The following is a 12,500-nucleotide window of genomic DNA, read 5'->3' on the forward strand; positions in this document are numbered from 1 at the left end:
AAAAAAAAAAAAAAAAAAAAAAAAAAAAAAAAAAAAAAAAAAAAAAAAAAAAAAAAAATATATATATATATACATATATAGATATATTATATATTCATGAACATATATTTGTTAGAATGGTTTATTTTTTTTTATTCTAATTTTTTTTTTGTTTTGAGAATTATTAATTGTTTAATATTTGTATATATATTTATATATATATAATATATATATTATATAGATATATAATATTATATATAGATATAATATATATAATTATATATATATATATATATTTATAAAATATAATTATTTTTTTTTTTTATCGAATGTTTCCTCATTTTTATAATTTTTTAAAACATATAAATATAATTATATATATATATATAAAATAATAAATATATATATATTGTATATTTTTATTTTTTTATATAATTAATACCGTCAAGAAATTTTGTAGTTTTCTAATTATTTAGCATGTATATATAATATATATGTATTATATATATATAATATATATATATATATAACAAATTAATGAAATAATAAAATAAATGAGAATGAGAATATATGAGGCAATAGGCTCATTATGAAAAAATAAAATAATTCAAAAATAATGTTACAAAGTTTGTGTTCAAAAATCCAATAAATGTTTTGGTCGTATATGAAAATTGTTCATTTTAAAAAATAATATTAGTGGTAAAAAAAAAAAAAAAAAAAAAAAAAAAGGTAAAAATAAAATAATAAGAATAAATATAGATACATACTAAGGATATCATATTTACATATAAATCACAATGAAGAAAAAAAATGAAAGGAAGACGAATGTAGAGCAAGCCATGAGTGATTATCTATTAAACCTTAGTCAAATTTATAACCAGTCCAGTTCATTTAGTGATAATGATAATATTTATAATAATAATGATATTAATAATAAGAGATATTTAAAATTTAATAATTTTGGGATTGACAATATGATGAGAAAAAAAGGTTGCGAATTATTTTTAAAAGATGATATAAATTATATTGATAATAAAAGAATTCAATTGTCATATTATGATAAGGTTATGAATAATATATTTTCAAAGAAAGAAAGAGAAATTTATAGGAACATACAAAATATTATTAAAACACAAGAAAGAAATGATACAGATATAGAAGTAAATGAATATTTATATACTTATTTATTTATTCTAGCTATTAAAAAAATGTTCTATGATATTATAGCACAGAAAAAAATGGAATGCTATATAAATATAATTCGTAATCATAATATAAATAAAAACATGTATCATAAAAAGGATATATATCAAAGTGCAAATAATAATTTATGTAAATTAAAATATAATGCAAATGAAAAAAGTGGACAACAAAATGAACATGCGTATTACTCAACAGATATTAAAATGGGTTCTCATGAATTAACTCATAATATAGAAAATATGCAAAAAAATGCGCAAAAAAATGTGCAAAAAAATGTGAAAAAAAATATGAAAAAAAATATAAATAATAAAGAATCTGAAAATAATATTTATGATGATAATAGTGGTGAGGATAGAAACGTGGATGATGAAAATAAATTTAAAGAAAATTTAAAAAAAAAAAATTATCATCACGAATTGAAAAACTTAGATAGTCGCACTACAGGGAGTTTTAATTCGTTAGATTATAAAAATGAAGATAACAAGTGTGATGATAATAAGTGTGACGATAATAAGTGTGACGATAATAAGTGTGATGATAATAAGTGTAATAATAACCAGTGTGATGATAATAAGTGTAATAATAATCAATGTGATGATAACCAGTGTGGTGATCCTCCGAAGGACGAAATTACATACAGTGCTTCCTCTAACAATGATGCAGATAAGATACAAAGAAATAAAAGCAACAACTTTTATAAAAATTATATTATATTTTTATACAATAAAATGAAGAAGAATAAATATTATTGGCTTGTTCCTTTAAGTGTTATATCGTGCATATATATATATTATAAAATGAGAGTTCGTGTTTGTTTTTTTTTTAAAAATACATATATAAATACATGTAGATTTATTACAAATTTATTTTTTAATAATAATGGGTTACATGGAAATGAGAATTTAATACTTAAAGATTATAATCATTTTTTTAATAATATAAATAGAAATAATATAAAGACGATATTATTTAATCCATCGAGTAATACATTCACATATATGTTAGAAAAAAATACTCCAAAAACTTCAGGACTTATGATGTATAATAGTAGATTGAATAATAGTGAAAGTGGCACTGTTGGAAGTAGCTGGTTATCATCACCATCGTCATCATCATCATTGTCTACACATAATAATAATAATATATTATATATGATATATTATAATGATTATATTATGAAATATCTTTTAAAAAATAAAGTTTATGAACATGTAGATTTTAGAGTAGACGATAAATTATTAAAATTATCTATATATGATATTATTAAAAGAAATATGTTTGATATTTTAACCTATACATTTTCAATTATAACCTTTTATTATATTTATGAAAAAAATATATCTAATTGTAATAGTATAGATTATTCATTTGAAAAACAGAAAAAATTACAATCATTAAACGATATTATATTAAATGATAATACAAAAAGAGAAATAAAAACTATGTTATTTTTTGTTTTATATTCAAAAGTATTTAATGAACCACTTAATTGTGATACCATTTTGTTTTCTGGTGACACAGGGACAGGTAAAACAATGTTAGCTAAAACTATAGCAAAAGAATTAAATTTCGATTTTGTGCATGTATCAGGTTCTACATTTATAGAATTATATATAGGAAGTGGAGCATCTAAAATAAGATCCTTATTTAAAAAAGCCAAAAAAAATAATAAACCTATGGTTATCTTTATAGATGAAATAGATAGCATAGGAATAAGTCGTTCTATGAATAATGATGTATCTATATCAAATCAAGAATATGCACAAACATTGAATCAATTATTGATAGAATTAGATTCATTGCATGAATATAATAAACATCATATGTTATCAGAAGGGCAGAAACAATGGAATATTTTCATGTATCTAAAAAATAAATTCATTCATAATATTTATGGAAAACAAAACAAAACACACAACAGCAACAATAATAATAATAATAATAATGATGAATATTTAAATGTGAAGGGTCATACAATATATGGAAAAAATTCCTACCATAATATTAATAATAATAATAATAATAGTTGGGGTGAATGTCAAATAAATTGTGATAATGAAGAGATCGATGAAAATAAAGCTTATGATATATTTAATTATTATCTAAACAATGATCTAAGTTTATACGAAATTGAAGAGTTATTTAATTTGAAGAAATATCGAACCCAACATTTTATTCTTTTTATAGGAGCTACGAACAGATATAAACAATTAGATTCTGCATTAATAAGAGCAAAGAGATTTGACAAAGTCATACATTTTAATTTACCTAACGTTAATACACGTATGAAGTTATTTTCTTTTTATATAGATAAATATATAAAAACGAATAGATGTTATAATCATATGAATAAGAAAAAAAATGAATTTCTTATATCTCCTAAAGATCATGGTTCTTATATGCATCATGATAGTAATTATTATGATATGAATGAAAAGGAAGATGTGTTTACATACATAAATGAAACAGAAAATATAAAAGATAATATAAATAAATATGATGATGATAATAATAATAATAATAATAATATTCCTCGTTGTGATAGTAATAGTTCCAATACAGATATATACAATAAAAAAATTAAGAATAATAACTCACAAAATAAAAATAATTTAATATATGGAATACAACCATATAATAATAAATATGATGAACAATATTATAATCATTTTAATTATTTTAATTTTAATTTTAATTATAATATAAAATATGGACCAAGTGTAAAACCATTTATTATAAATAAAAATAAAAAAGTACATGAAAAAAATACAGATATATTTAATAATATAGATATATTCACTCTGTCGATCCTAACATTTCATTGTAATTGTGCTGATATTGATCAGTTAATATATTCAGTTAAATCAAATATAATGACAACAAGAAATATTATTAATAAAAAAGAATTCAATGTAAATAATTTATTAATGGCTAATATGAACGATATGTTATATAAAAAATTTACATATGATAATCATTTAGATAAAATAGTATCACAAAAAAATATAGATGAGCAGGAACCATTTTCATCATCCTTTAATAATAGAATATTGAATGCATGCAATGTAGATTGTGAAGAATATTTTAATAAGTTCCTTACATATTGTAATAATATTTTCTTGGATAAAATAAAAAACATGCGAGAAAAAAAAAGGAATCAAAATGAAAATATTCAAAAGGTAAGTGATAAAGTGTTAAAGAAGTGTAGCAATAATAATGATGAGAATAATAATAATGATGATGATAATAATAATAATGATGATGATAATAATAATATTTATTGTGATGATAATAATGATAATATTTATTGTGATGATAATAATGATAATATTTATTGTGATAATATAGATGAACAAAATAATAATGAATATTGTAGTAATGATGGTTTTAAAAAAAATATGAACAATAAATATTTTTCATATGATGAATATATAAATTATAACAACAACAATAATAATAATAATAGAATGAATATGAAAAGTTATTTATCCTATGATGATTTATTACTTTTATATGAATCCAAAAAAATTAAGTTACACTTGTGGGACCATAATTTAAATGACATACATAATAATAATTTAAATATGCATACTAATAATTCTTTTATAAATGAACAGATGCAATATTATTTATTATGGAAATCGATACAAACGTATTTTAATACTTTACATTTAAATTATAAAAATATTAGTTTTTAAACAGTATGAGAGAATTACTGTTTCTTAAAAAAATTACAATTAATATTAAAATATAGATATATATATGTATATATATATATATTTGTATATTTTTATAATATTTGTTATATTTGTTATATTTGTTATATTTGTTGTATTTGTTTATTTGATATATTTGTTTATTTTTTATGGTTAAAAAAATGTTTATGTGCCTTAAGAATTTCCTATTAAAATATTTTTATAAATATATCTATTCTACATAATAAAAAATATATATAATATATATAAATATATACATATATAAAGAAAAGGTATTTTTAAAATAATATATACATATATATTATTATATATATATATAAATATATATTTATATAATTTTTTATTTTTTTGTTTTTTATATAATTCATTTGTTTATTAAAAAATATAATAAAAAAAAATATATATATAGAAATATGTTCCGTTTTTTTTTTTTTTTCTTTATCTAAATAATTTATATATATATATATATATAATGAAAGCAAATTAATATATATATTATATATATATATATAATATTTTTTATGTTAATTTTTTTTTTTTAATTCCTCCCACCTTTTAAAAATAACATTTAGAAACATTCTTTGTATTTATTTATAATTTTTAAAATTAAAAAAAAAAAAAAAAAAAAAAAAAAAAAAAAAAAAAAAAAAATACAATTATGCATATAAAATATATATATAGTACACGGTTAGTACGTATTTTATATATATATATTATGTTTTATTATTTTTTATTATTATTATTTTTTTTTTTTAAAAAAGAATTAAACACAAGAGTTACACAACTATAAAGGTGGTAAAGTTAAATAATATATATATTATATATATATATATATATTATGTTTTATTATTTTTTTTTTTTTTTTGTGTGCATTTCTTGAAGTTTCCTATTTTGTTCTACTTCTATATATAACAAAAAAAAAACAAATTCCAAAAAAATAAGAGGATATGTTCATTTTGTTATTTTATTTTATTTTTTTTTTTTTCATGCTCTTATATATGTTATTTATTTGTTAATTATTGTTATATTATAAAATATTTTTAAAAGATAATTAATTTATTTTTCACAATCATATATACATATATATATATATATATATATATAATATATATGTAACATTTTAAATTGTTTAAATTTTTTTTTTTGTTTTTTTTTTTTTGAAAATAAAAAAAATCTCATAGTATATTTTACAAGTTGTTAAGTTTTTTTATATGTTTATAAAAAAAGGGGTATAATAAAAAATAATATATATGTCCCCTTAAACATACATATATATATATATATATATTTCATATCGTTGTAATATTATAATACCTTTTTGTTTCTATATAATCATGTGTCTTTTTTTTTTTTTTTTGTAAATAATGATTATTATCAATGAGGTTCGGCATATTCAAAATATCACTTTCTTAATGGACCTATATGTCTTAAAAATAAATAATTTGATAAAAGTTATTCAGCATTTTTTATTAATAGAAAAACACAGAGACAAATATTTGAAATGCATAACAAGAAAAAGTAAAAGTAAAAATAAAAAGAAAAAGAAAAAAGAAAAAAATGTAAACGGTCATGATAATAATGACGATAATAATGATGATAATAATGACGATAATAATGACGATCACAATGACGATCACAATGACGATCACAATGACGATCAAAATGACGATCACAATGACGATCAAAATGACGATCACAATAACCAGTATGATCTTCACGAGTGTGATGATCTGTGGGCAAGTCATAAAATAAAAAATAATCTATATAACATTAAATATATGAAAAAAAAAAAAATGAAACAAAATATACTCCTAGATTTTTATAAACAAATATTTACGATCTACAAAAGAAATCAACCAAATTTAATAACTTATTATGTAACTCTGATTAAAAAATTAAAAACTTTTAAATACAACATACAATTAAAAAAAATATTTATAGAAAATGTAATTAAAGAAATAAATAAAGAATATAAATCCTTTTTGATAGATTTACATTACATGTATTTTAAAATAAAAAAAGAAGTGTGCATTATTAATAATGATGATAATAAGAATGGAGGTTATGAATTACCTTCTTTTACTTTCAATAATACACACAATAAACATATATATGTATATAAATCCATAGGTCATGTCTATAAAAATATTTTAAAAACATTAAAATTAAGATTAGAAGTCTTCTTAAATTATATATACAATCTTTGTAATAATATATCTAAAAAGATAAATATTTATATGGCAGATATATTTTCCGTGTTGATAGAAACACAGGAGGGGTTATTCAACCCAATAAGGTAACTCTCACACAACAAATAATATTGTTATAAAAATATATATATATATATATATATATATATATATGTATATAATTAATTTTTTAATTTTTTTTATGTTATAGTAAAAGGAAAGAATATTTAAAGGAGATCATAAAAATTATAAGTGACCAGGACAATAGGTATTTTATAAAATAATATATATATATATATGCAACAATATATATATATATATATATATATTTTCTTTTTTGTAGTGAGCATGTGAATAACAGAATATCGTGCGATGCCTTATTGCATACAACTAATAATAATGATATTGAAGAAGATGGATTTGAAAAATATAATCTTATAGATAATTATAATATGAATAATGTTGACCATACGAATCATTATATGCCACAGAATAAATATGCTTTTACAAATTTAAATTTTATAACACGTTTTTATGAAAACAATTATTATGGAAACGAAAATGATAATGTAAGGAGAGATTCAAACTACTTCCAGAACGAACAAGAAAATGTTAATGAGAACGACCATATAAAGGATGAGAAAAAAAATGTAATCGATGTGCAAGATAATATAAATGGAAAGAAGCAAGAACAAAAAGATCAAAATAAAGATAATAATAATAATAATAATAATAAAAAAAACGTAGTAAAGTAATATACATTAAAATATAATATATGAACCATGCTGGGATATATAATATGAGTTATCTATATTTTATTTTTCATTCATTGTATTATATATATATATATGTATATTTTTTTGTTTCTGTTTTTTTTTTTAGACCACGGATGAAGAAGGAGGTTATAACCATAAAAAATGTAACAAAAAAAAAAAAAAAAATATATATATATATATATATATATATATAGAAGAATAAATGAATATATAACATTTTAATATGTACATATTATAATTATATATATATATATATATAATATTATTATTTTATATTTTTAGATTATTACGTTTTATAAAAAATTTAAAGGGTATTTTAAAGTATGCAAGAAAAATATGTGTGAACTGTCTCCTTCCCTTATGATAAAAGAGGTATTCAACATAAATAAATATAAATAAATATCAAAATATATATATTTATATATTTATTTATTTATTTATTTATATATTCATTTAATTTTTTTTTTTTTTTTTTTTCTTTATTTTTTGTAAAGGGAGAAGCACTACATGAACTTGTTGTCCGTTTATTAAATCATTATAGCATTATAATAAAAATAAACAAATTCTTTTATAAATCCTTTAAGAAAAATATTTATGTAAGCTTATAAACGAAACACACAAATATATACATATATAATATATATATATATATATATATATATATATATATATTTATTTATATTTATCTTTATTTGTATAGAATTTTAAACTCCTTGATAAGGAAAACAAAATGGTAAATTATAAAATTTAATATATAAAAATATTTCCAAGTGCATTTATTACACCAATATATGACATACATTTCAATTTTGTATATGTCATATGATTATATATATATATATACATATATTTTTATATATATATTTGTATTTTTATATATAGATATATATACTTAAGGAAATATATTTATTATTACATTTCCATATAAATCATATATGGACAACTATAAAAGAACATACAGAAGAATTAAAAAATATAAAAAATAAAATAACACAAGAAAATAATTTCTTCGATATATTTGTGTAAGTGAAAAGAATATATGTCTTTAAAGATGCATGTCATTTATAATTTAACGCATAACTACGTTACACATAATATATTACATATATATATATATATATATATATATATTATATGTATGTTTCTTTGTGTAGATCATATGTAATTCAAAATTTAGGCACAGGCGATATGACCCCCGAATTATTTGAGAAAATTAAAAATGTAGAAAATAAAATAACAAAAGGGTAAATATTAAAAAATATAAGAATTGCAATATTAAATGTATATGAATGTGCACATATATATATATATATATATTTATATTTATTTATTTATTTTATAGAAAAGAATCGAGCAGATCAAGTAACGTCTTAAAGCATATAATAATTTCTATAATCATTTTACGACCATATTGTTTATATTTTATATTTTATTTATTTTTTTTTAATTTGAGTAGTTACCTTATATAAGTGGAGAAATTTGATTAAAATAAATACAGAGATAGACTTGAAACATGGAGAGGTAAAGCAACCTACACATATATATATATATATATATATGAAATGATAAATATTTAAAAAATTTCTTTTTTCTTCTTTACGTAGGACGTACCTATATTACAGATCCTTTCATTTCCATATGACGAATTTTTTAAGTAAAAAAAAAAAAAAAAAAAAAGAAAAATAAAAAGAAAAAGAAAAAATAAAAAATAAAAAATAAAAAATAAAAAAAAGTGCATTTGCCAACATATATAATATATATATGTATGTATTTTTTTTTTTTTTTTTTTTTTTTTTTTTAGCAAATTTTTTAAAAAAAATTTAAATAAAAAAAATATTTTTAAAAATTAATTTTTTAAAATTAAAAAAAATTTTTCAAAATTTTTTTATTTTAAAAAAAAAAAAAAAAAAAAGAAATTTGTGATGTTTAACTTAAAAAAAAAAAAAAAAAAAAAAGAAAACATAATCAAAAAATTATTTTCTTTTTTTCTTATATTATATTATATTATTTATTTATTTTTTTTTTTTTTTTTTTTTTTTTTAGCGAACTTATTGAAGAAAATTATAATGAAGAAAATATATTTAAAAAGTCAGCTTTTGAAATGTACAAAATATATTCCAAATATTGTTATTCTAATAATCGAAAGGAAGTGAAGGAATGTGTGGGTGTGCACTTGAAGAGTAAGAAAAAAAAAAAAAAATAAATAATAAATAAAACATACACATATATATATATATATATATATATATATATATATATATATTTATTTATTTATTTATATTTATTTATTTTATAGGGACGTGCTTATACCAGGAAAATAATTTTATTAATAAAGTGCTACATTTTTTACAAGCCAAAAAATGTAACCATATTTGTATGCTCAGCATCGAACAAAATAACATCCTCACAAGCTCCAATATTCTAGTCAAGATATTTAACAAGAAAAATGAACAAGATAAAAAATTTGCTTTTAATTTAATTCTTCATTATTATTTAAAGCAAGAAAAGAGTAAGGATACTTATGAAATGCATGATACTGATAAAAATATTACACAAATAGAAAATCAACACATATGTGACCATGTCAGTTATGATAACACTTCCATTCCTCTTCTAGATAAACAAAAAATAATAAATGAAAAAAATGAAAGTGACGATGAAAAAAAAAGTAAGCATAATCTTATTAATGATGATAAAACAAAGAATATGGATGATAATGAAGAACACGAAGAAAATACCACTTTATTTAAAGATGATATAATTAATGGAGAACCCAAACATTCTGATGAAGATTCTACTTTTGAAAATATGAGCGATGAAGTTTTAAATATGATCAAAAAGATATATGAAGAAAAGAAAAAAAAAAAACTTGAACGGAAAAGGAAAAAGAAAAAAGAAAAAAAAAATGAAACTGGAATGAATGTACAATATATGAAAGATGTAAAAGATGTAAAAGATGTAAAAGATATAAAAAATACAAATAATGTTCAAAATTTACTAGATACAAATAATGTTCAAAATTTACTAGATACAAATAATGTTCAAAATTTACTAGATACAAATAATGTGCCAAATTTACTAGATACAAATAATGTGCCAAATTTACATCGTCTACATTATAATGATAGCAAGCCAATTGTGTCATCCCATTTTAATAATTATCCAAATAAAAAAAGTGATGTACCCATTAATAATGATATCTCTAATCTGAATAATAAAGATAATGAAAATAAGACTACTATTATAGATGACAAAAAAGAATTCGAAGACGAAAAAAATAAATGTCCGTTTCTAGAAATAGATGATCATATCTATGAAATAAAAGATAAAGATCATTTGAATCATATAATGCGTAGTTCTATGAATTCTTTTAATTGTGCTTTATCAAAAAAAATATTAATTCAAGGGAAAATATTTATTACAATGGATGGTATTTATTTTATATCTCTTTTTAATTCTCTTTTTTCAAAGAATACAATATTAAAAATAAAATATTTAGATATTGTATCTGTTGAAAAAATAACCATTCTTCATTTTTTGGCTAACTCAATAAAAATTATAACGAAATATAAATCTTTTGTATTTACATCATTTGTGCATCGTAACCATTGTTATAATTTAATTATGGATATGATTTTTGAGAATAATAATACTCATGTTATTCCTAAAAAAGGAACTGTTATAATTGATAGGTATCAAGAATATGATACAGATGAAAATTATGATGTTAGCGATGAGGTAGATGATACTAATGATGTTAATTATCATATGAAAAAAGAAATTATAACTAGTGACATAATAAATGATTATAAAAATAATAATAATATTATAGATCACTATATGAAAAATGATGAAATGTTATTAACAGATAGTTCAAAAATTAAAAATGATGTTGTTCAAAATATAAATGACAATAAAACTAAAAATTATATGACACATGGAAAATGCCCAATAATTGATATATCTAATAAAACAAATTACAATCATATAATTTATGTTGAAACTGTAAAGAGGTACATACCTTTAAATATTGATACAGAAGAAAATTATATACTAAAAAATAACAACTTTATAAATTGTATAAATTATATTGATAGTTTATATATTAATCATAATTTTAAAGATATTTTTCTAGATATATATTCCAATTTACAAAATCAATATAATCCATTAGTAAGAAGTGTATTAGACAAAAAACCCTTAAATTTATCATATGAACATATAAAAGATATAAAAAATCTTATGTATAATAAAACATATTTAACATATACAACTGAATATAATATCTTATTGTTTGATAATGAAACGAAATTAATTGGTTTACCTGATAGATCAAATGTACAAGAAATTTTGAACTTTTATTTTTTAAAAAATAATATTATTATTCAAAAAATAATTACACTTTTAACTAATATACCTTTAGCTAGTTCATTTAATACAATCGTTACATTAAATATACATAATATTATCAACCAAAATACAAATAATTATTATACACAAATTGATTTCTCATATGATATCGAATTTATTAAAAGTACATTCTTTAAAAGTCATATTAAAAATAATGCTATGCCCAAACTTGAAAAATCAATTAAAGCTTTGAAAGATTATACAAAAACAGCTATTTTACAAATATA

General features: G+C 18.5%; 2 protein-coding genes across 2 annotated transcripts in view; both read left to right on the top strand.

Annotated features, from left to right (window-relative positions):
* Window positions 1-776: 776 nt before the first annotated feature.
* Window positions 777-4,880, top strand: PGSY75_0803500 (putative AAA family ATPase; the record flags this gene model as incomplete). The annotated part of the gene is made up of 1 exon (XM_018785173.1): window positions 777-4,880. One exon carries the CDS (start codon window positions 777-779, stop codon window positions 4,878-4,880), a length of 4,104 nt encoding a protein of 1,367 aa, XP_018642140.1.
* Window positions 4,881-6,262: 1,382 nt separating this feature from the next.
* Window positions 6,263-12,500, top strand: part of PGSY75_0803600 (hypothetical protein) — a gene marked incomplete at both ends in the record, with an annotated part of 6,639 nt that continues 401 nt past the window's right edge. The window contains 14 exons of the mRNA XM_018785174.1: window positions 6,263-7,194; window positions 7,299-7,355; window positions 7,431-7,838; window positions 7,970-8,006; window positions 8,146-8,235; window positions 8,358-8,459; window positions 8,564-8,596; window positions 8,746-8,885; window positions 9,018-9,107; window positions 9,206-9,225; window positions 9,320-9,384; window positions 9,468-9,517; window positions 9,907-10,043; window positions 10,160-12,500. The exon at window positions 10,160-12,500 is cut by the window's right edge and continues 221 nt beyond it. Coding sequence (XP_018642141.1) covers window positions 6,263-7,194; window positions 7,299-7,355; window positions 7,431-7,838; window positions 7,970-8,006; window positions 8,146-8,235; window positions 8,358-8,459; window positions 8,564-8,596; window positions 8,746-8,885; window positions 9,018-9,107; window positions 9,206-9,225; window positions 9,320-9,384; window positions 9,468-9,517; window positions 9,907-10,043; window positions 10,160-12,500 — 4,502 coding nt within the window. The remainder of the gene's footprint in view (window positions 7,195-7,298; window positions 7,356-7,430; window positions 7,839-7,969; window positions 8,007-8,145; window positions 8,236-8,357; window positions 8,460-8,563; window positions 8,597-8,745; window positions 8,886-9,017; window positions 9,108-9,205; window positions 9,226-9,319; window positions 9,385-9,467; window positions 9,518-9,906; window positions 10,044-10,159) is intronic.

Source organism: Plasmodium gaboni, chromosome 8 (assembly GCF_001602025.1).
Source record: "Plasmodium gaboni strain SY75 chromosome 8, whole genome shotgun sequence".
Classification (NCBI taxonomy): Eukaryota; Apicomplexa; class Aconoidasida; order Haemosporida; family Plasmodiidae; genus Plasmodium; species Plasmodium gaboni.